The sequence below is a fragment of the Tachypleus tridentatus genome, chromosome 10 (assembly GCF_004210375.1).
Source record: "Tachypleus tridentatus isolate NWPU-2018 chromosome 10, ASM421037v1, whole genome shotgun sequence".
Lineage (NCBI taxonomy): Eukaryota > Metazoa > Arthropoda > Merostomata > Xiphosura > Limulidae > Tachypleus > Tachypleus tridentatus.
The window spans coordinates 60,646,266-60,672,109 of NC_134834.1; the positions used below are offsets into that span (position 1 = coordinate 60,646,266).

The 25,844-nt window shown below is 33.0% G+C and overlaps 1 protein-coding gene across 2 annotated transcripts in view; it reads left to right on the forward strand.

Annotated features, from left to right (window-relative positions):
• The window catches only part of LOC143229391 (uncharacterized), a 67,564-nt gene that overhangs the window by 33,299 nt on the left and 8,421 nt on the right, over positions 1–25,844 (forward strand). Inside the window, exon 1 of one of the 2 annotated variants that reach the window (XM_076461658.1) lies at positions 2,818–2,969. The exons of the other annotated variant lie outside the window; for it this stretch is intronic. Coding sequence (XP_076317773.1) covers positions 2,959–2,969 — 11 coding nt within the window. The 5' untranslated portion in view covers positions 2,818–2,958. Of the gene's footprint in view, positions 1–2,817; positions 2,970–25,844 lie in introns of those variants that run through there. 2 annotated transcript variants of the gene reach the window in all.

The window sequence follows — 25,844 nt, forward strand, 5'->3', positions numbered from 1 at the left end:
CAGCTAGTCATCCCCACTCATCGCCAACTCTTGAGCTACTTTTTTACCAATAAATAGTGGGATTGACCATCACTTTATAACGCCCTCGCGGCTGAAAAGGCGAGCATGTTTGGTGTGATGGTGAAAGGGCGAGCATCTTTTCTAGGTGTGATGGTGATTGAATCCGCGAATCTTAGATTACGAGTCGAGTGCCCTAACCACATGGCCATGCATAGAGGTGTAAAGTGACATATGTGGATATTTAAAACTTTCACAATAAATATATCTTATAAATTGCTTATAACACTGCCTATTCTGTAGAAAAAAGTAAACATCTAAATATAGTAATAAATTTATGATATATTGATTCCTCCCACCATGCTTCACATTACATATTGTATATTCTCTATGATATCATTCTTGTCTGTTCTTCCAAACACCGAAAAACTCAAACATGAATTGGCCAATAAATACCACAAGGTAACACCTATGTTTATTTCATCGTCTGTGGTTTGATGGTTATTTTGATCTTTTTTTCTTGTTACCTATTATCAACAGAAGTTTTTAAGCAGCTGCAAGTCCAGTAAGACCACTTTGTCCAAATCCTACTTTTCTTAAAGTAACATTTCGAGCAAGGTTATTGGTAAAATTTGTACTTAGTCATCGTCTATTTCATGAAAAGCATATCCTGAAATACTTGACATCATGTTTGGGAAATTTCGGTTTTCTACCTTGACTACTTCTATCATCATATGTGCTTCACGTATCGTCTTTGGAGCTTTAGCTTTACACACAGCTTCTGCTGAAACATGGAATCCTATCGCAATTCTTCACATGAATTATTCTTGACCAACTAAATTTTTTTTTATTTTACAGGGTTATTATGCGGTATTTCAGTTTCGAAAGCCATGGCTGAATGCACACTTCTATAACAAGTACAGAATGGATATTTGTATTTTTTTAGGCTTTATGCTGGTGTGGAATTTTTAGATTGGATAGATGACAAACAATCACGGTGTAAACTATTAAAACGTGATATTATTCAGGTGAAATTAATTTTTACATGACCAGATAATGGTATTCGTGTGGTATTGTCCTTTATAACCTCTTTTTTTAACGCCTTTAAGATTGTTTTCAACATTGTATCTAAATCAAAAATAAATATTTCAAAACCAGTTCTTTGAATAAATTTATATTTCTAGCTATTGGAGATTTCGCAATGGAATATAACCAACTTAACCTTTCCTACCCGTAGAGAAATAACATAATTGTGTATGACAAACTCCATCCAATCTTATTAAAACAAACAAACATAGATCAAACAAATAAGCAATTAATTTAGATTTAAATGAATCGTGTCATCATTTCCTAGATATTTATAGAGTTTATTTACTAACTTTTAGATAAGTTTACTTGCAAATGGAGTTTAGAACGGAAAAGATGAAATTTGAAAATATTTTCGCTATTTACTGACTTGTCTCCCGCTTGTACAGCTGTAAGTATACAGGTTTATAACGTTCAAATTAGGGGTTCGATTCCCCTCGGTGAACTCACAAGATAGCCCGATATGGCTTTGTTATAAAAAAAAATACACACACGCTTACTGAGTATTTACAGAAGTTTTTATTGAATTGTAGATTTAGGTATTCGTGAAAAGTCCTGGATGTAAACCATTATTTGATATATTTCAACCTTGTCTCTAAATACGGGTAATGAACAGAAAATATTCGAAAACAAAAATATCGGTATGTGAACGACTAAATTACATGAGAATCTTCTTGTTGTTTTAGTAGCTAACTGTCGGATAATTGCACTGCAAAACGGTGCTCCAAGATTTAAATAACAAAAGTAATCCCTTTATTATATTCGGGAATTATAAAATACTTTATTCGGTTATCACCAATACATATATATTTTTATTTGCGTGGTAAAAATTGGATGTATAAAACAAATATATATATATATATATATATCGCAGAGCATTGATAAGATATATTATTAAGCAATAAATCCACAATAACAGATGTACATTTGACAATATGTTAATATTGTTGTTAGGATTACTAATATCATTAAGAACAATAATACAAAGTTTATAGGATCTGACTTCATTTCTTTGGAAGATTACGGGTCTTTGTACATCAACTAGAGCCTATCATTATGTAATCTTTGATACTCTGATATGAAATCATTGTACAACATTCACAGTCAGTAGCGTTACTTGTTTTGTATTAAAAAGAGGTTTATTTCATAAAAATGTTTTCACAATTATGTTAAGGAAATACTGGGTCGATAAAGATTGCAAGGTGTCCGTGTGTACCGATAAACACCAAATAACTGACACGTTATGAAAGAAGGCAAAATACTCTCTTGCGTACTTACCTAACATAACCTCCACATCAGTGTTACGAGTACCCATAGCTTGGCTATTGAAATTAGATGATCACTACACGTGAATTAAGTGGTGTAAATCAAAGATGCATTTATGAATGGGGAAATCCATTTTATGGTTGAGGTCGACACAGAAGGTGAATGATTGGTTAATGTTCTATTTGAATTTTGTAATGATTGATTGATGATATTTCTTCGGAATAGGTCAGAGTTCAGATTGGAAAGTGACGGAGTTTGAATGATGCGTCTTTGTCCATGACCTTATACGTACTGTACAACAGCATCTGCTTCCAGCAGCAGGGAAGAAAGGGGAAGACCCTCGAAGACGGCGAGGTATCGACTTTAGTCGAAAACGATTGCCGGTCATGCGTGAAATTTCTAAATGATTTGGGGGTTGGGGTTGGGAAAATATAATTCTCTATCTATCATAGAAGTCGCTGAGATGGATATTAGCTTGCTGAGGGTGGGGATTTCCCAGTGGGCCATTCGAGGACAACCCCTACGGTTAGTCACGCTCATGTTTCTGCTTACGCTATAAAAGTTACCGAACCTTTGGTTCAGACACATGAAACTCGGGCGTGAAGTCGTATGAAACTCAGGTAAGTAACTTATCTTGTTATGGTGTGGATCAGGAATTCTTACACGGTAATGCACGTTTTTCAGCCCTTATTCTCACGCTCGATACAAGAACAAACATGAAAAGATCGTCCCATTATTGCATTAGATTGAAAGCCAGTAATAAACCTAGAACTTAATATCAAACTAGCTTCAATTTTTAAATACGTGCTTTGTAAACAAAAAAATTTTGCAATGAAGTGAGCATAAACTAATTACTTCTAATTAACCTTCTGAAACGGAAACTAAACAGTATAATAGTTAAACACCTGTATATGTTTTATGTGCATGCATTATAATCAGCTAATTGTTTATATACATATTCTATTAATATTGTTTGTTTGTTTTTGAATTTTGCGCAATGCTACTCGAGGGCTATCTGCGCTAGCCATCCGTAATTTAGCAGTGTAAGGCAAGAGGGAAGGCAGCTAGCCATCACCACCCACCGCCAACTCTTGGGTTCCTCTTTTACCAACGAATAGTGGGATTGACCGTCACATTTTAACGCCACCACAGCTGAAAGGGCGAGCATGTTTGATGTGACCGGGATTCGAACCCGCGACCCTCAGATTACGAGTCGAACATCTTAACCCACCTGGTCATGCCGGACCTATTCTTTTAATATGGACTGTTTCAAAACGTCTATATATTGAAAGACACAACAACCCGCTTTCTCTGGTAAGACAGGAAACGTGCTGTATACATACACAAGGAATATTTTATGGCGTTAATTCACTACTAGAACTTTTGAAGCACTATCATTTCATTTCATTCTAGTTAATTGTCTCTACAAATATGTTTAAATTCTAAGTGCCTTTTTAAAGAAAAGTTTAAAATAGTAAGTCAATTTAACTGTACCTCAGCTGATAAGGTACTCGTCTTGCAATTTCAGGGTCAAAAGTTCAAGTCCCTACTACCGAACATACTCGCTCTATAAGGTTGCTGATTCTACTAGTCACTCATGTGTAAAATGTTTTGGTTTACAACAATTACCGAATTAAAGTCTAACTGAACAAAAAAAAAATCAGTTTACTTTTCTGAAATATTTTTTATAAGTGGTACTAACGCTTCCTAGTGTTTACTTGAAATTATAATGATCCTTCCTTTAAAAATGCGGTTCGCTTTTGTTAAAATACGCCCGGTAGGTCAGCGGTATGTTGACGGGTTTCCAACACAGACATCTGGTATTCACTTCTCACAGCAAAAAGATGACCCATTTCATGAGCTTGAGTTAAAAGAAATAAGCAAATAACAGAAACATTGTGTGAAAACCAGAATTTCCGCCAAGATTCCAGAAAGTAATGCCATTTATTATGATAATTTAAACCAATTTCTATTGAAAATAAATCTACAAAGACAATTTTATTTCGCTTTTAGCATCTCTGTTACTATTTTATTTGTTCGCTTTCTATGTTTTAACAGGGGTAAAGGAAAATTTATGGCGACTAGATAAAAATATTCTTAAAGACTTTTTATTTGTGTTTAGGCTACGGTTTATTAACAATTTTAATGTAATGAGCACAAGAACTATAATTTGATGATTGAACTGTTTTGTCAAAAATAAAGATAGATTTATACGACATCGCTACGCACCTAAGAAGAGTTAATAAAATAATAAAATTTTAATTGGGATTAGTTGCTAGAAATATTGATATTTATAGATATTCTGATAGGAATCTTGTTGCTTAATAATGTTGCTAAGAGTTTTGTTGCTTAAACATGCTGTCAGAAACCTCGTTGCTTAAACACGATGATGGGAATCTTGTTGCTTAGATAATGCTGCGAGGAATCTTGTTGCTTAGACATGCCGTCAGAAATTGTGTTGCATAAATATGCACTCAGAAACATTTTTGCATAAACTCGCTACTAGGAACCGTGTTGTTTAGACATAATATTAGGAATATTTTTGTTTGAGCATTGTGTTATCAATGTTTTTGTAAGAGTATTTTGTTATAAGTATTGTTGTTAGAGCATTTTGTTTTTAATATTCTTGACAGAGCGTTTTGTTATTACTTTTGCTACTAGAGAATTTTTTGTTAATATGTCACTATATCATTTTGCTATTATTTTTGTTACTAGAGTATTTTTATTAATATGTCACTATATCATTTTAGGAATGTTATTGTCTGATCATTTTTTTAGAAAGGTCATCGGTTAGACATGCTTTAAACAGTGTATTAAACTGAGATAAATATCGTGAAACATCTAGATAGAGAAGTTCACCTTCAAAAGAAAATGTCCTGAAGTGTAAAACTTTTATCGTATTCAATTTAATTGTAGAAGTATAAACTTAGATTGGCATGCTCGATGTGTGAATTCAAGGGCTTACAGCTCGAGACCCGTTCTGCAAAATTACATTCCGCGTTTTGAGGCCCTGGGTGAGTTGTAAGAGTGACAGTCAAGTTCTACTATTCAATCATTCAAGAGTATTCAAAGAGTTTGCGATAGATGTTGTTGGTTAGTTACCGCCATTCTCGTCTCTCATTTCAAACTTAAGCACAGCTATAAGCAAAGAGCTATGTGCAGCTTTAGATGAAAAGTGTGAAACGAACGAATAAACATTTTGCTCTCCAACAAACAGTATCCTTCACAAATTATCACTGTTTTTTGTAAATTTTATGGTACTTTGTTTCGATTATAATGTAAAGGGATCTCAGAGAAGTGGAGATTTTTCTTCATTATTCCCGCTACTTATGAGGAAAGCAACTTTCTGGTTATATTTAAACCGAGGGAAATCCCTAAAGTTCTAAATTTTCAAGTTAATAACAAATGTTTTTGTTTTTCCTTGACGAGAACGTGATTTTGATTGCCTATTCATTGTATTTTATTTTTGTTTCTGTTATGTAATTACTAGAGGCACGTCAGACTGTCTTATTTAATAGACTTATAATGACACGAAACTCTTTCATCTATCTTGCTTGCCTCATCTTGTATTTATAATCAGGAATTTCTAATAATTGGTGTCGTTTTAAATCATTGACGTCATTCTCTTATAGTCCGATGTCGTTTCTATCATTGGCATGATTCTTATGTTGTTTGATTTCAATTCTAATCATTGGCATAATTCTCATATAGTCTGTCCTCGTTTCTAATCTTCGGTGTAATTTTCATATAGTGCGATGTAGTTTTTAATCATTGGCGTAATTCTCACGTAGTATGAGAAAATATTAATTTGTTGAAAGGTCATATATTTGCTAGTACATAAGTTGCTGTTCAACTGACGTTTCTATATTTACTTTGGTTGCTTGTATGCTTTGTTTATGAGAAACGTTTTGTTATTTAAAGCTTATCTCACAAAGTGGAAATATTTGTCGAAAAGAGATAAATAAAATGTAAATATATAACAAAACTATTCGCATATCTTTAGATTGAGAAATAAGAAATAAAAGACAAAGAAAAATCAAACACACACTTTATTTGACTTTTTTTTTAAAGCCGTAAGGTGTTATGTGCGTAAGAGGAGCTAAAATCAGAGGCTTCCTTGAGGCAGAAGTAAAATTATCGTTGATTAAGAACGGTTGACGTAAAGGTTTTGGTTTATTCTAAATTTCGCACAAAGCTATGCGACGACTCTTGCGCTAGCTGTCCCTAACTTAGCAGTGTAAGACAAGAGAGAGGGCAGCTAGTCATCACCACCCACCGCCAACTCTTAGGCTACTATTTTACCAACGAATAGTGGGATTGATCATGACATTATAACGCCTCCACGGCTGAAAAGGGGAGCATGTTTGGTGGTACAGCGATTCGAATCTGCGACCTTCAGATTACGAGTCGAGTACTTTGACCATCTGGCCATGCCGGGGCCTGAGTAGAAGGAAAAAAATAACGTGTTACAGATGTAGGTCGAGTTATCGTTAATTAAGAACTGTTGACTAGAAGAAAAGAAATAGTGATGCAGGCATAAGTCAGATTATTCTTAATTAAGAAATGTTTAGTAGAAGTAAATAAATATTGTGGTTCAGGTACATGTCAAGTCATCCGTAATTAAAAACTGTTGACTAGAAGGAAATAAATAAATCAGCAGCAATCCGTCACCTACAAAGCTACCCTTAACGAAAACACTAAGATTGACTGACACATTTATAACTCATAAAGAGAGGAACAAACTTCAGCTCGAACCTTCAACCATTTGATACAGAGCCCGGCATACTAACCATTAGGCCTCACCTGGCTTTTTTATTTCCTATAATGTAAAAGTTTCACCAACTTTTTTTCTTTCAAAATATTGACAGTGACAGGTTATGTCTTGAGAAATATTAAGTGAGTTTCATACATCAGTAGGTGTATTTACTTGATATGCCATTATACGTTCTTCTTTGCTTTCACTCAGAAATTCTTATTAACAATTATTTAATTTTACTGAGATGAAGTTTGCATTGTTTAGAACATTTTAATGCACCAGCTTAGATAACATTTGAATATAAAAGTGACTTGATGAATGTATACTCCACAACCAACTTTTTATATAATTCCAATTATCTTCTATTGCTTGTTAGGTTAAAGTTAATCCAAAGTTTATTCAGTTTTTATGTGTTAACTTATCTTTATTATTTAAGATCATGTGTTTTAGTAACACGCTCCGTTATTAGTTTAGACGTTGCGACCCCAACATAATTATAAGTTTGTTTTGAATTTTGCGCAAAACTACTTGAGGGCTATCTGCGCTAGCCGCCCTAATTTAACAGTGTAAGACTAGAGGGAAGACAGCTAGTCATCACCACCCACCGCCAACTCTTGAGCTACTCTTTTACCAACGAATAGTGCGATTGACCGTGACATTATAACGTCCCACGGGCGATCATGTTTGGTGCGACCGGGATTGGAACCTGCGCCCCTCGGATTACGAGTCGAACGCCTTAACGCGCTTGGCCATGCCAGGCCGTATAATTATAAGTAATCAATTTACAAAAAGATTGTACAAAAGTAGTGAGTTAAGGAAGAAATTAATTGAGCAGAAAATGTTTTTAATTATTCAAATTAACGTACGTATTTCTTTATTCCCATTTATATCTGAGTATGTTATTTATATTCTATTTAGAAAAAAACATAACTAATAATTTATATACACTAATTTCTGTGTAACCTGAAAAACATGAAACTTTCATTAACTGCGCATAAAAACTTAAAATCAGACCATCTTTTTTATTGAAGAAGCAGTTTATTATAAACACATACCCAATACAACTTCTTCCGTAAAAAAACTGGTTTCTAATTAGTATTGTTCCAATGTTCTAAAGATGCAATTCTAAATATAAATCGTATACAACATGAAGCAGGAATTTTTATACCTCTTGAATTTTCCCGAATATGCAGTTCTTACAATACATTTCATTTTGTAATATGCATCGTATATCCATAATTTATTTTCCTATAAGCGAATTTTTTGGGAAATGTTTGATACAGTGTGTATCACACTAAATGTTTTTAAGATGCAGTTGTTATATGTTTTGTGCCATGCAACCACACCAAAACTTCTCATATAGGCTTCTTATTATATTTCATACAGAGTTGTTGGTCATGAATCCGTAATAGATCTTTCTAAAGGTACAATTTTAGTTATATTAATACACAATTTCTCAGGAGATCAAATTAGATATTCTTATACGTACAACTCTATTTTTATGTTTCGTACAGCATTATTCAAGAATCTACCAATTGTTCTTAAAGATAAAACTCCAGTTATACGTTTCGTACAGACTTAGTCATGAATCCATATTAGATGTCTTAAAGGTGCAGTTCCTAGCTATTTGTTTAATACGTATTTGTCATTGATATACAATGAATAGTTTTACAGGAGGTACAGTTTTAATTAAATATTTTATTTAGTGTTTGTCATGAATCCTCTCTAGGAAAATCATTAATTATTTTTGGGAAAATATTCACTGTTTTTCTGTATCATGTATGTTTTTGTCAGGTTATCTAGCCTTCCACAATTTTAATGTGATATACTTTCTGTATTTACTGTCTTATATTTCTTGTATAAAGACTTTTCTAAATATCTGATGAGGCTTCTCACGTATTTTTCATACAAATATGATTGTGTACAAACTACAATATACAATATTTCTTCTTCATAACTTATCAGTGTTCTTTTGTATATAATGTTTCTTCACAGGCTATAAGTGTTCTATTGTATATAATATTTTCTTCTCGGACTAACAGTGTTCTCTCGCACATAGTGTTTCTTCTGCGACTATAAATGCTTTACAGTACATAACGTTTCTTTTTCTTTCCGAAATAATGTGTTCTGCATATAATTTTCTATCTTCACAGTGACATAATAAGTAAACTATTCTCTTTTTACGAACTTTTATTATGTTTTCTGACAAATAATGTCCCATCTTTACAGAATATAAAATAAATAGTCCCATGTTCACAGACTACGTTGCGTCATAGCAAATGATGTTTCAACATCTCGGCCTGTTCTATACTCTTGAATATAATGTATCATCTTTCCAGGCATTTGTGCTCTATGCCATTTAACATACAATCTTCACAGTATCCTCTGTTTTTTGAAATATAATGTTCTTTATTCACAGACAGTCTTGTGTTTTGGAATGTTATGCTCATTCTTGACAAACTTTCGTGTCTTATGGTAAATAATTTATCTTTTCACAGCCTACTTGTATATTTCATGTAAAATTCTAGAATAGTTAAGTAGATGAGCGAGTGGTAAGTATAAACATTTTGTTCTTCTGCAAAATATTAAAAAGCCACTATGTTAATTTGCACTTGTGTCAAAAATGAAAACGTCATTCTTTGCGATAAAGTTCTGTAGGAAAACATCTGATCGATATATTATTAAGACTATAAAATGGCATAAAGAATTGAATGTTAGTACATAGAACCTGCAGAATACGTGCAGCTTTCTATTTACGTAATTTATAGAATGGAAACGGTATTTGAATTATTATCTCGTAGCTTCTTGTACGTGAGCAAACGAAATAAAGTGAAAAATTCAGTGAAAATTAAAATCCACTCTTTTATTATATTAACAAATTACGCAGAAAATTCCGAAGAGAATGACACAACATATGATCGAAAGCTACATCTTACCAAGAAATGGAACACAATACACTACTAATAAACTATAGCAGAAAACTTTGTCAAAATTTTCTAAAGGTAATTTTTTATGATGTGCTAAATCTTTTGACCCTTAAAAACAGTCTACTTTTACACAAAACTCTGAAGTCATCGTCTAACCTAAAACTTGGAAAGCAAATAAGTCTGATATTTGTCTTAAATATTCTTTGATAATGATCTTTGGAAATTTGTGAACTGGAGTAAAACACGATTGCCATTAAGAACTGGTTTTCACTGTTACAGCGGTCACACTTATTTAAAATAACTGCATCTATACGTTCATCGAGTCAGACAACAATTTAACTTATCATTTTAACGTTAAACTACCTTACAAATAAGGACAGCATGAAAACCTGTAGTTATTTAAGACCGTAATCGTTGAGAAGTCAGAAAGCAATTAAACTTAATAATAATCCTCATGTAAGTGATACAACGTGAATAATTATTTTTATTAGAGAAATATATTAATGGAAAACAATAATTATCTGATATTTTATTCCAAACCACTTTCTAAAACGTTGGTTAGCTGATTATTAAGTTTAATTCACAGCCACATAATAGCTAGCTCATCCGGCTGTAATCCGGTCATTGGAAATAAATATTCAACACGAAAATAATGAAAGCTTTCTTGAAACTGTTCCTATCTGAACTCTGATGTCGGCGTTAAATCAGTAAAAGGATTTTCGTTTATTCTTCTCACCATGTTATTCCAATAATAATTATTATTTATTTATCTTCTAGTTAAAGGTAATTATTTGAAGAACGTATATATTTTTACCATATATCTATGTGGTAAAACAGATATTGTCTTTGAGAAACATTTTGTATATTTAATATTTTCACATCCGTGGGGGCGTTATAATGTGACGATCAATCCCACTATTCGTTGGTAAAAGAGTAGTCCAAGAGTTGGCGGTGGGTGGTCTTACACTGCTAAATTAGGGACGGCTAGCACAGATAGCCCTCGAGTAGCTTTGTGCAAAATTTAAAAACAAAACAAAAAAACAAATATTTTCACCTTCCTTTTTCATTGACTCAGCGATACGCTTGAAGGTTTTATACGCTAAGAAACCATGATTCGGCACCCGCAGTTGACACAGTGCTGGTAGCCCACTGTACAATTTTCGCTTAAACCGAACAAACACAAAGAAACGTACATTTTCAAGCTATGTCCATTTTGGTGTTAATTCAAATCTCCTGCTTAAAAACAAAACATTAAATACTTGCAAAACATTGAACTTAAGTACATGAAACTATAGTCAGTGTTGTTTCATAGTAAAATAAACTGATAATTTAAACATATATATATGGAACTAAGATTAAACGTAACATGTGACATAATGATGACATATAAGAAACAGACACAATGTACACTGAACTGAATATCTCGGGTGTTGAGGTATGATTCCTTTTGGGTGTGTATGTATTCTTATAGCAAACTACTTTGGGGTATCTGCTGAGTCTATGGAAGGGAATCGAACCCCTGATTTTACATTTTTAAATCCGTAAACTTACCGCTATACCAGCGGGGGACCCTTTAGGTGACAACTGTATTAAGATGCCATAGAAGGTTTACAATATATTACTTCTTATTACGTTTTTTATTAGAATCTTATGTTTTTAACCAATACGTGTTCTCGCGAGATTTTAAAGCTCTAGACATGAGCTGTGATTCTGATATTATCCTAATAATTTCATACATTTTTTTTTCCCGCAGGTACTGATAATATACCGACTGACCAATTTTTATTTTTTTAATGTTCGTGTGTGTTTTCTATATCTCATTCATGTTGAACACTCGGAATAGATTGTTGTTCACATGCTCAAACACAATATTGCAAATTCTCTATTAACAGAGTTGATTTAAAGTCTGTATAATTTTACTCGGAATACTTATAAGCTCAACAAGCTTTAAATATGAATACACTGACTTGCCTTGTGGACCATTACTTAATAGTTGGTGGTATTCGTTCTCTATAGTTTCGATTGTATCAGTGGATTTGTTGCCATGCTTAAATCGAGTGTCCATGCATTCGGCGTTTTATTGTGCTTAGGGCAAGAAAACATAAGATGCAGTAACGTCCTTCATAAACGTGGGGGAATCCCCCTAACAGATATATTTGATTACAGGCCATACTTTAGCGTTTTTGATCAGTTGAAATCTGGATCCTGTGATTAGGCCTCACGCTTGTTACACACGAGACGAAGTATTTAAAGAAAACAAAGAAAAGAATTAAATCTAGAAGAAAATAAATAAGTCAACTTTGATAAATCGTAATTTCAATTTGTGCATTTTGATCAAGATGATACGATTTTCCTGAACTAGTTTTATCTAACTTAAGCTATAGAAACGAATAATTTTTTAAACACATAAAAAATAACATTCAACTTCCCCCCACAAATATTTTACAATCACACAATTCAACCACCTCAAGTTGGCTACATTTTAATCTCTTTTTATAAACTTTGTTGTTACCAACACATTTCCCTTCCAAAAATACTTGGCTCTAGTCATAACACACGTAAAAAATTTAAACCTTTAAGGAAACCGAGTGTGCATTGTAAGTGAATGGATATGCGCTTTCAGAATAAATGGGTTTCTGATACGAAAAGCAGTTCTCCTAAATAACTGTATTTAGATTTAGATAAGTCTGTATAATAACACTTTCTACTGATATGTGTGAACGTAATTGTCTGTTTTTGAATTCAAGACTCACTCATTGCTTTATCATAACGTCTTCTACTGCTAGGCGTGAACGTATTTATCTATACTTGAATTCAAGACTTTGTCATTTCTTTGTCATAACATTTTCTACTGCTAGGCGTCAACGTATTTATCTATACCGGGATTCAAGACTCGGTCATTTCTTTATCATAACGCCTTTTACTGCTAGGCGTGAACGTATTTATCTATACTTGGATTCAAGACTGTCATTTCTTTATCATAACACTTTCTACTGATAGGCGTGAAGGTATTTATCTATACCTGGATTCAAGACTCAATAATTTCTTTATCATAACACTTAAATTGCTTGATGTGGACAATAAAGAGTACCACTATGGGAAAAGAAACTTCAAATTAACTATGGTTACTAGTTTTGTTTTTACGGGTTCTCTAACGTAAGCTAAAGAGACTACGTGACTAATTTTTAATACTTTTCTCTGTGACTTAGAAATAATAATTTTTTTAGGTCTTCTTCTTCACTATGTTAAACCAGCTGAAGGCAGTGTTATTAGATATATCTAAGGACTGTTTATTTGTATATATACAGTTGTAATTAACACTCAAAAGTATTTGAAACAAATGTTGTCAAATATAAGTTGCATTACGTTTTATTTCATGTTAAAGTTATAAAACATATACTGGTATTTAGGTTAGCTAGACCCGGTATCATGGCCAGGTGGTTAAGGCACTCGATCCGTAATCTGAGGGTCGTGGTTTCGAATCCCTGTAACATCAAACATGCTTGCTCTTTCAGCTGTGGGGATGTTATAATGTTACGGTCAATTCAACTATTCGTTGGTAAAAGAGTAGCCCACGAGTTGGCTGTGGGTGGGTGATGACCAGTTGCCTGCGCACTAGTTTTACACTGTTAAATTAGAGACGGCTAGCGCAGATAGCTCTCGTGTAGCTTTGCACGAAATTTAAAACAAACCAAACCACATTAGCTAAAAATAACAATTGCAAGTTCATAAAAACAAAAATGATATTACTTAACAAATATTAAGTATTCTTCAATATCCATGATTTTCGTGGATAAATTCAATCCATTTACAACTTAAAATGCATAAGTCTAAAAAGTCTAGTAATTCATTTGCTGAACTCGACAATGCTAATGTTTTCTTGCCATGTAAATATTTCTGATCAGGAGTCTCAATTTATCCGATTACTAAGTACGGTTTTATACTAAAGTCTTGAGATATTTTCTGATTCTGCTAAAAACATTTGGCAAGCAATATTATAATCTTAAAACTGGAATATTTATTGTACATCTTTTATTCACAGTTTAGTTTAAAATAACATTTACATTATCATATGATTTATATGTGTTGTACTTTCATTCACCGTAATTTTTTATTTGTATACCACCCTGGTCAAATTTTATTAGCGTGTCTGGCTGAGAATTGAAGAGTTCAGGGTTCGAGATGTGATGACACCGTGGGCGCATTATAAAAGTGATACCAAATTCTATTATTCAGTTTAAAGAGCCAAACAAAGATCTTATGGCGGCGGGTGCGACTGACTGGCTATCTATTCTTGGCCAGTTGATGAAAATTAAATAAGACTGAACCTGAACGCTAGAGGCTTATGTCCTGACCATCTACCCCACATGTATATAATATGCCTATAATATATGAAAATTTCATATTCCATTCTTAGTTGGACCTAAAGTACTGTTTAATACATTCTGGGGTTATGATCGTATTATAATTTATATAATTTTCTTAAGAATATTAAGTAGATATGCTCACATATGATTATGTATAAGTCTATTAGCTATGCTATACCAGAATTTGTATCTCAGAAAGGCAGGTTAACCTGAAGATGACCTAGAAAGGTCGAAACATTGTTATATACTTTTCAATAAAAGTTAATACCCATACCAGCCATTCTGAGATACATTTATATTTCAAGTTGGTTTCTCGTCATCAAGAATATACTAGAATTGGTATTTACGTTTTGTATCTTTCAGATGGGATTATTTGTATCAAAGTATAGTCAACCTTAAAACCTATATATATTCAAAATTATATGTTACTATTGCGCACCTACATAGCTGATCAAAAGCTTCGTTGTCTATTGGGCCTGTGAAAATGTTCTTGAAACTTGGCTTACTAGCTTTCAAGTAATATCTTTTACATCGTTTGTTATATAATCGTGTGAGTTGAGCTTATTTGTTTATTAAAAATTACGTAATAGCGTATTATAAAACTACGTGACAAACCACAAGTTAATACTAACAAGTACTTTGGTTAAAAAAAACTTCTAACCCGTGTATTATACTGCTATTCTGATGTAGATATTTTTGTGAAATAACATAAGTTTTTTGAAAGCCATGTTTGTTCCACTCTTTCCGTTACAAGCTTCAAATTATTCAATCTTTCTAGTTCATTTCTAACTTTTCATTATTCAGTGCTGGACGCTTATTCGCGTAATAGTGACTGAAATTGCATTGTAAGCTTTTCCCAAAATACCTCAAATGAGGTTTAAATCACTTTTTTGAAGGTATTGTAAATAAATAAAAATCTATGTTACAATATAGTTGTATGAGAGCGGATAATCAGTTTAATTCGAAAGCTTTGATGCTTTTAACGTCACTTTCAAATTATTGTTCGTGAAATTTTGTTCTTTGCTACTCAAAGGCTACCCGCGCTAGCCGTCCCTAATTTCGAAGAAACAAACTAAAGAGGGAGTCGTTATTCAACACCCTCAACTGCAAACACGTGGGTTACTCTGATCTAGTACTAGAATTTTCTCTTCACTCTTGCAACGCATTCATGATCTCAAACTGTGAAGTGTGATATATGTATATTTTATTTTGCTGTAGTGAAGCGTTTGTTTGTTTTGTTTTTTGAATTTCGCGTAAAGCTACTCAAAGGCTATCTGCGCTTGTCGTCCCTAATTTAGCAATGTAAGACTAGAGAGAAGGCAGCTAGTCATCACCACCCACCGCCAACTCTTGGGCTACTCTTTTACCAACGAATACTTGTATTGACCGTCACATAATAACGCCCTCATGGCTGAAAGGGCGAGCATGTTTGGTGCAACGGTGATGCGAACCCGCGACTCTCTGATTACGAGTCGAACGCCTTAACTCACCTGGCCATGCCGGGCCTGTATAGCGGAGCGAAAAACACTGAATCTCGTACGTACAGTTCGGCACTTTGACCATGGGACATATTTACGAAGTATAAACTTTAGTGTAGTGTAAAAAATCGTATGTCCTTATATCGCATGCTCTATGTTATAAAACGTGATTTAAAACTAACAAGTATTTTTAGGAAAATAGACTTAAGTAATACAATTTTGTGACAAAATGGAAATAGGAAAGTGACTTTCAGCTAATTTATACCTTAAGATTAAAAATAAATTAATTTACTTTCTTATTTTATGAGTGATTTACATATGGCAGTAGCCATACATAAGAGCCATGATGCCATGACATGAACAGATATTTAGTTTTCAACGATTTTTGACCATTAGCATTATAATGTCATCACGACTAGATATATGTAAGACAACTATAATATTCAAAATGCTTTCACAGTAAACGACGTAGTGCCAAAGAACTAACAGCTCGAAGAAGAGAGATTTCACTGTTTTTCGTAGAGACTAGAAAACTTGTGTAGAAAAGCATTTACAACGATAAATGACTCTGAAACTACACCTAAAGTCAATTCATAGTGACATCTTCAGGAGTACATCAAAATCAGCTGCCATTTTCAAAAATCCCGAAAAAAGTTTAATCACAATTTTCCTATTCGGTTATATACCAGTATAGTTTCAATGAATTTTTGTACTATTATATACTTAAAGTGACTTGGGATGTCAATGTCCGTATAAACGAAGGGTTTGTGGAAAGTCTCTTAAGATGTGCGGTCTAATTCTGGCCACTTGTTCTAATTATAGTAGAAATTCCAGCATTTATAACCATCAGGTTAAGCATGATCGTTGTGTATTACAGAGTAACATCAATCTTCCAAGTTTAACATTTTCAGAAACAATTATTGTGCTAAACATGAATAAAACTCAGTTTTCTTTACGTAGTAAGAGGGTTTGAATTTTACAAGTTGAGAAACGATTCAAACTTTACAGGATGTTACAAAAACCAGAACTATTTATTTTCGATTTTGAGATTACTTAAGTATTACATATCAAATAGTACGCCATACAATTTTTGAATACTGAAACATTTACAATTCTTGATGAATGGATAATGTGATCATATTGAATAAAGGTATTAGTTCTCAATTTGAAGCTAATAGAAACTGTGTTCTGTGCTTATTATGACATGCATAATACCTATTTATTGTATTAATAGAAAAACAACAAAAGTGATACAAAGACAATCAGAAAGATAACCAACCGAAGCTAAATGTATTTGATTTTGCAATCGTATTAACCAACGTTCGAGCAAGTTAAACATGTTAGTCCTTCCATATAATCATGCGATATTTTCTTTTAAATATAAATAGGCGAATTAAAAATGTCAGAAAATAACTGCAACAACCTTTTTAATGACACACCAGACAAGGTTTAATGTAAAGTAGAAAAGGGTAAAATACTTTCATTAAAACTAATGGGTAAAAACCTGCCATAAGTTTCCATACAAACTACCGTCTTCATCAGTGAAGAGAATCTTAACCAAGCAATCTTTTTCACATATCTGTAATACCAGCAGGAAAGGTGGTTTTGTATACAAATTAATCAAGATTTGTACGTCTAAAGTGTTGCTTATTACTCTTAATGTTTATCTTATATGCTTCCATTATTATAGTTACAACACTGAAACAGAGCCTATGAGCTTACTATCGAAGGTTGTAATGTTGTAAATAAAATTATCTTTTTACATTTAGCCAGATTCGTCAGTGTGAGGGCTTTCTTGAATGGTCGAACCTCTAACACTCGAAAAATAAAAAAAACGTTCAAACATTTGGCAATTTAATAAACCTCCAACTTGAAGAGTGTGTGTGTTTTATAGCGAAGTCACATCTGGCTATTTGATATATCCATTGAAGGAAATCGAACCCCTGATTTTAGTGTTATAAATCTGTAGACATACAACCAAGTTGAGAAACTTTGCTAATAGTTTGTAAGAATGAGTTTGTTCACACTTTGTGTAAGGTATTACGAAACCAGATCAAACCAGTCTTTGTTAATCTATAGATCAGATAAAATAATAATAATTATGCCAACTTTCAAATCACTGTGTGATCAAATAAAACAGGTGGAATACTATGTGCATTATAAGATTTCTGAAATAATTAAATCAAAAGAAAACATTTTACAAACATGCAGCCTTGCCATTCTACTACTAGAAAATTAAAACAATATTCTCAACCTACTGGTTTCCTTAACCCTTAACATGTGAAATCGTGAAACTATTGTTTTGATTGATCAAAAATTTCTTACACGAGTTATGAAAGTAGGACATAGCTAACTGTTTACTTAATAAACAGTTTTTCAGTTCAAAGATAGTCACTATGTATTTTAACTTCAAAACTAATTAATGTTATTAATAGTTTCTTAAATAATCAATTTCTTATAATCCATCATGTCTTTACCGTGTAAAAATTCTAAATAATGAATTACTGAAAAAAAGGTAATTAGATGTGTTATATAAGTAACGTTTCTTTAAAATACAATAAACAAATGATGTTTCGTTACGTAATTAGTTCAGGTTCCTAGTGTTGTTTTGATTTGTTTACAAATCTAAATCTTTGTTTTGAAATTTTCAGTTAAAAGAGCTTTGAAATAGTTTATTTCTTGTTACGGTTAATATACAGTTTTAAAAAAACTTCGAAAATACTGTTACAGTTAGGACAGAAACTATATAGTTATAGTTTCATTTTTATTTTCTGTTATGAGATTCAACAGTCCAGGTTTGTCATAACATAGATATTACCCATTTTGCTGAACAATAATGCTTCCTTTACAAACATTACGCTATCTTGAGTTTACATATATAATATAAAAAACTACATTTCTATCTTGAAAATATTTTTCTTTGTTTAATGTTCAATTTACTTTTCTGTTCCTGTCCTGAATATTTGTTCCTATGTTTAAAGGAATACTTTCTTGGGTTTTGCTTAACACATTTTGTAAGACAGCGATTTCTATTTTATGAAAATGCTACAGTTAAAAGTACAAAATTACAAAACTTTATCCTGTAGAATGTAGAAAACTGTATTAACCCAAATATTTAAGTTCCGCTACTTTGTTGTGAAACGGATAATTTATTCGTTCCGTTGCAAAACAACACAATGGCCTATTTAAACTGCGACTGTCGCATAACTTGAGCCAAGAATTTTAGAATTATAAGTCTTGAAAAACTTACCGCTTTGCTGTTGGGAGCTACAAAGCAATGGATCATTATTTTTTTTTGCGTGAGTCTGTATGTAGTTTGCTTTCTCAATTGGTAGTATGTACTAGAGATATTTAAACATCTTGACAATAAAGTTAGCAAAAACCGATAATTTTATTTCGGCCAAAGTTTTGCCATTGCGGCTTCATCAGGGCAGGAACGCTTGTTATGATGTAAGCGTTTTTGGAAGTAGTTGGTGAGCATATTCAAATCACGTGGTCTACTAATCCTTTATTTGCTATGATTTAGAAATGTTGATAAGGGTAGTATATCTAATCCAATAGTTTGATATGATGTGTTTTTGGAAGGAGTCGTTGGACTGATGTTTAAGTCAAGTCCTCTATCTAATCCTGTTCTAGGATCGGAAATATGCAACTAAAGCAAGTTAACATAAGGATATTATTTATTACACACATTTTAACTTATCCTATAACCGAAAATAAAATTTTATTTTATGCACATTAATATAAATAACAAGTGCTGAATGCGATTGACTTACATGTGTCGTAAAGTAAACATGTGATGGTTTTAACTAGCTGATTAAACACTTTATTAACGCATGGTTTCTTCTGGTGTAAACAACGTAATGTGTAATATACAAGGAGCGTCAAAAAATAGGAAATAGATAATTAATATGCGTATTTGTTATACTCACGTGGATAGTGGTATGCTTATCTGTCTAGTGTAGCAGCTTGTCATGAACTAGCGAACACGTTTTGATGAAATATGCTAGAGGAGCTCAGTTTAAACCCGAATATCGAGTTTAAGAGACTTTATATATAAGCAAGTGAGTGGTTTGAAGTTGGTAGCCATTCAGATTTTTCCATGTTACTGCCACGAATGAGGACTGAATTCATTGTTCCAGGAGGTCAGTAGTAAAATACCTAAACCGATGCCAAATTATAGTAGTGTTTAAAACTGTGTGTAGCGTGAGTACATACGTATCATATCAACGGTTCGTGTACTACGACTCAAGAAAATTTGTTTTTGTTTTGTTTTTGAATTTTGCGCAAAGCTACACGAGGGCTATCTGCGCTAGCAGTCCCTAATTTAGCAGTGTAAGAGTAGAGGGAAGGCAGCTGGCTCAAGACAGGAGAAAAGTATTGCACAGGACCTTGTTTATAGCATTACTTTTCAAGCTAGGCGTTACAAGGTAGGTACTTTGGTTAGTACATCTATCCTTGGAAAATCGGATTCACGTGGTTCTTGCGCATTTTTAAAAAATCAAACCCACTTATGTGCCTGTATACACCAGTGTTTGTAAAATTAGTCGTTTGTAGTTAGTTTAAACAATATCTATAATTATAAATCTATGTTTGCAAAAATGAGACTTAAGTGATTAGCGTGTATGTATGTATCTGAATGTATAGCATGGCCTAGCGCGTTAAGGCGTGCGCTTCGTAATCTGAGGGTCGCGGGTTCGCGCCCGAATCGCGCCAAACATGCTCGCCCTTCCAGCCGTGGGGGCGTTATAATGTGACGGTCAATCTCACTTTTCGTTGGTAAAGAGCAGCCCAAGAGTTGGCGGTGGGTGGTGATGACTAGCTGCCTTTCCTCTAGTCTTACACTGCTAAATTAGGGACGGCTAGCACAGATAGCCCTCGAGTAGCTTTGTGCGAAATTCCAAAACAAACAAACAAACAATCTGAATGTAAAGATCAGCATTCGATAAATATATAGATCTGACTGTACTCGTTGCTGAACAGTTAGCAAGGTTTGTATTATATTTGTTCTTGGAAGTGTTGTCCCTGAAAATATGTGTTCCTTGAGAGGAGTATAATTAATGCACGTAAAAGGAATTTTTTTCTTGTTTATTTGTTCCTACTCGTATTTCTTTTTTTTCCAGTTTTTGTACAGAATACTTATATTTTGCAAATTAACTGTAAAGACCTATTGAACTTTTTCATTAATGAATTGATTTTATAACACTATCACTTTGAAACATCTGTTTAAGCACTTCTTTTCTTGTGGCTAAGTAAAAATTCACACAATGTGCTCACCATGAAGATATATCTTTTTGGTGTTATAAGTTTCTCAATTTTGCCGCCGAGTCACGAAAGGGATTTTTATTTCTTTGTTTCTGTATGTGGGGTTATGAATACAGTTTCAAACGTGGCACCTCTGTATCATGATGGGGGGTTCGTAAACACAAAATTCCGTGCTGCATTCAGATTTATCGACCCTGAAAACCAACTCTGGGATCCCCATCATTCTTTGTTGGTTTTCTGGAAAATTTTAATTCCCACTTGTTAGGAAAATTATGTTATATACATAATAACATTCCTCGGGCTACCATGAACGCGCCTACAAAAATTGGTTCAGCTAGTTACAAAACTGTAAGAAGATTTCATTGGAAAACGAACTCACAAACACACAACGTTATTTCATATAAGATTTAGCTACTGAAATTTTTTTGTTTATTCATTAGTAACGAGTAATTACTAGAGTTATTTTGTTTGCCCATTAAAAATATTTAATCGCTGAAGTTATTTATCTGTTGCCAATATTTAATTACTAGAATCATTTTGTTTACTTTTTGGTAATATTTATTTATTGGAGTTATTTTGTTTATTTGTTGTTAACATTTAGTGATTCATGTTTTAACTTATAAAAGTCGACTTAGTGAAGTTTTACTTCTGTAATCATATATGTAATATTTTTAATTTATACTAAGAAAGTTTTTGATACATCTGATAACTTCGAGAAGCTTTAAATAACCATTACGTCTACTTTATTTTTCTGTTGTAATTATTATCATTTTCTCAATTCGCTGAGATATTTTAAGTGCGTCGTGGTCGTGTATATGAATTGTATGGGGAAACACCTTAATAGTTGCTCACTACTTAGCTGTCACATCTAGGTGTTTTGAAGACAAATTGAGAAGAAGAAAAGACTCACTGAAACCTGGCACACAATTTATTTAGTCTTTCTGAAAGCTTTCCTTTATAAGCTTTCAATGATAAACTTAAGAGTTTATAAAGCTAAGATTTGGCGATTGGTTCTTACGGTAGTCAGCCCACAAACGTATTCATTTTCCAGTGTATATATACGTAAGTTTTGGCGTTAATATTAGAAATCATCTCGAAATCGAATATGGATAAGGGACATGGATATGAGCTGAAATGATCAGAGATTAAAATCGTAGTTTTTACTTTTCTGCAGCAGAAGAACAAAAATAAGTGATATAGCCAAATAATTCGCCTGTGTTGTGTGTGCTTTCTTATAGTAAAGCCACGTCGGGTTATCTGCTGAGCTCACCGAGGGGAATCGAACGCCTGATTTTAGCATTGTAAATCTGTACGCTTATCGCTGTACTAGCGGAGGACCTTGTGCTGTGTAATAAGGTATTTCAAAATCAAAATATCAGAAATCAAAATAACAGGAGTAATTTTTTTTTGGGAGGTAAATAGTTGAAAAGTGGATTAGCAACTTGTGCTCTTTCAGGTATGCAAATAAAGCTTTCCTTATCAAGGAAAACGTCATAACTTTAAGTCATTTACATGATGACTTCATTCAAGTTATATAAACCAAAAATTAAAAAAATAAAATAAAAATTAAACCTGACGTTGTTGCTTATGACGTCATGCTGACGTTTCTTCTTATATCAGAGTATGTTATGCTTGTTTGGTCCTTTGTATCTTTTAGAAATGCTCAGTTTTCAACAATTTCAAAAGATCGTGTTAAACTGGGTTTATTGGGAATGTTTTAAAGACTGCTTGTAAGCTATAAATGCATTTCTTATTTACTTAGAAACTTGAGAGAGAGTAAGTAATTTGCGACAGCAAAAACCATTAGGTTTATAAAATGCTGCTTATGTGGTAAACTGTATCTAACTTTGGATTGTGGATATGAAACTTACGATGATGTATTCGAGTAATATTAGAATCATGAGCCATATACGAATGACCTTTTCACCTTACTTTCTTATCTTTATTTTATACACTTACAAACCTCTTAGACTCCAATGGCTACTTAGGGCCATTTCCTTGAAAGGAGCGTGTCTGTTTGTGTCGGACTTTTGTTTAAAGATGTACAAGCGCTATATACAGTAGTGGTTCTTAATTTTGATTTGATATATTAAAAGGTTATCACTCTTATAAAGCACCACGTTTTTTTAGTAGAGAATGCGATTTTGCGGGCCACAGAAAATGATTCGTAGACACTTAAATTTATAGCACAACATACTAACCAGTAAATCATGTTCGACTTTATAGTTAAAAAAAAATCCACGTAAATTGCATCAGCAAATTATTACATAGTAGTAGTTTAATAGTTTAACTAACTTATTCTCTGAAAGCTACGTTACATTAACTTTAAAAAACTTCAGAGAAAATAGATGTAATTGGTCAGCTTTGTGGTTAAACTTACCAATTGTTTAGATAACCAAAAAACTAAATTTACTTTTGTTATTTTCAAATTTCGTGCATAGTTACTTGAGGGTTATCTACGCAAGCAGTCCCTACTTCTGAAGTGATAGAGCAAAGATAGCTAGTCAACACCATCGACCGCCAACTCTTGGGCTATTCCTCACAAATGAATAGTAGGATTTACCATTACATTATAATGCCCCACCGCTAAACAGGCGAGCATATTCGGTAATAAGATTTATATTCGCAATCCACAGATTGCGAGTTGAGCGCCTTAACCGTCAGGCCATGCCAGACTGTAGTTTTAGTGAGTTAAATAAAAAATTAAATGTGTTAACAATTTTACGTAGTTAACTAAAAGGCCTAACTTAATAAAATGTCCAGATTTTTAAATAATTCGATTGTTCACTTAAATTAGCAATAGAAATAAACTTGCTATTTTAAACAGGTAACTACTAAAGTTATTTATAAAATAAACGTATCGGTAATATGACCATTTCTGTAATGATTAACTGAATACACGTTAATTCGTACAGTTTACCTTACGCACTAGTGTAAATTTTGTGAAAACAATTCAAATGAAAATCCACGGTCACCTTGTATTTAGTGCCAAAACTCTGATCTTACAATAATTCATGTTTGTTTTTATACGAGTTCAGATACAATCAACAGAAGTGTGATTCTCTGGAATAATGTATGTGTGTAAACTCCAAGGATGATTAAAGTTGGAACAAATCCCACTTTGTGACTTTTAGTGGCAATAATAATGTGCATGCGTGGACTAAAAATTCTAGTTAAAAAGTTGTTTCTTTCCCTATCAGAGTAAATATGCTCTCAATTTTGGAGCAAAAAAAAATTGCTAGTCTTAGTTTACAATGCAGCAAACAAGAATATAAACGCATGCACGTAATCGTTTTCAGCGGTATTTGGTGTCAAACATTTAATTTTGTCATTGTTGACAGTACACTGCCATTAACCAAGAACTCTTTGTTACTTTACTGAAACTGATTTATTTGCCCATTCTCGTTTTTCATTCCTAGCTTAGTTTACGTATGTGTGAAAAAGTAGAATATTTCATTATAAAGAAAGGCTATTCATGGAAGTTTCAAATGAGCTTTAACAGCTCTGTGATTTAACTATATTCGTATAAAAGTGTTTTGGCACATCAAACCAAAATTCTTAATCAAACGACCGAAAAAATTGTCTCAAACAAATAATTCTATTATTCTCGTAGTTTATTAGTGTACTTGAAATAATGCACGCTACCAGGAAACTTTTTACCTAATCTTTTATTTAGTCATGGTTATTGGTTATTAGCCATTCAAAGGAATTTCCTTGTTTAGAGAAACTATGTGTGGTTCTCGTGAAAACCTTTCAAAGTTACGTGCAGATACAAAATGTCCAACAGATGTGTGCAAACTTTAAACTTTATTAAACATTTAGAGTACAGATACAAATTGTCCAACAGATGTGTGTAAACATTAAACATGTTGAGTTAAACGCACGTATAATAAGAGAATCCTCTTTCAGAAAGAGGCCCGGCATGGCCAAGCGTGTTAAGGCGTGCGACTCAAAATCTGAGGGTCGCGGGTTCGCATTCCCGTCGCGCCAAACATGCTCGCCCTCCCAGCCGTGGGGCGTTATAATGTTACGGTCAATCCCACTATTCTTTGATAAAAGAGTAGCCCAAGAGTTGGCGGTGGGTGGTGATGACTAGCTGCCTTCCCTCTAGTCTTACACTGCTAAATTAGAGACGGCTAGCACAGATAGCCCTCGAGTAGCTTTGTGCGAAATTCAAAAACAAACAAACATTCTTTCAAAAAGTATTTTAGTAGATACGTTGGATTTTTACAGTTATTTTACATTTTCAGCCAAACGTTCAGTTTAAAATTAGATGTCTTTTTATCTAAACGTTTGACGCAGGATCAAGAAAATACGTCAGTAATGATTTTAAACAATTTTGCTATTTTTATTTCTAAGAAATGATTTTATTCTGTAACTTCTAAGAAATGTAAATTATAATCTTTTTAATAATACTTGACAGATCTTTTAAGTATTTATAAAAAAAGCGAGCTTTGCTTAAGATACGATAATCAATAGACGGTTATTAATTTTTGTGTGAAATAATTGTAAACATTTGTAAAAAATATTTTTGCTAATAAAAACGACGTCAACTTCTTTCTGCCTAATTCGAAATTCGACGAATTTATTTAAGTTGCTCCTTGATATATGCATAAAAAATTTAAATAGAGATAATATACTATTTTATGAACGTTGATATTTTTCACACACACACATAAAATAAACCGATTACGGTTAAACA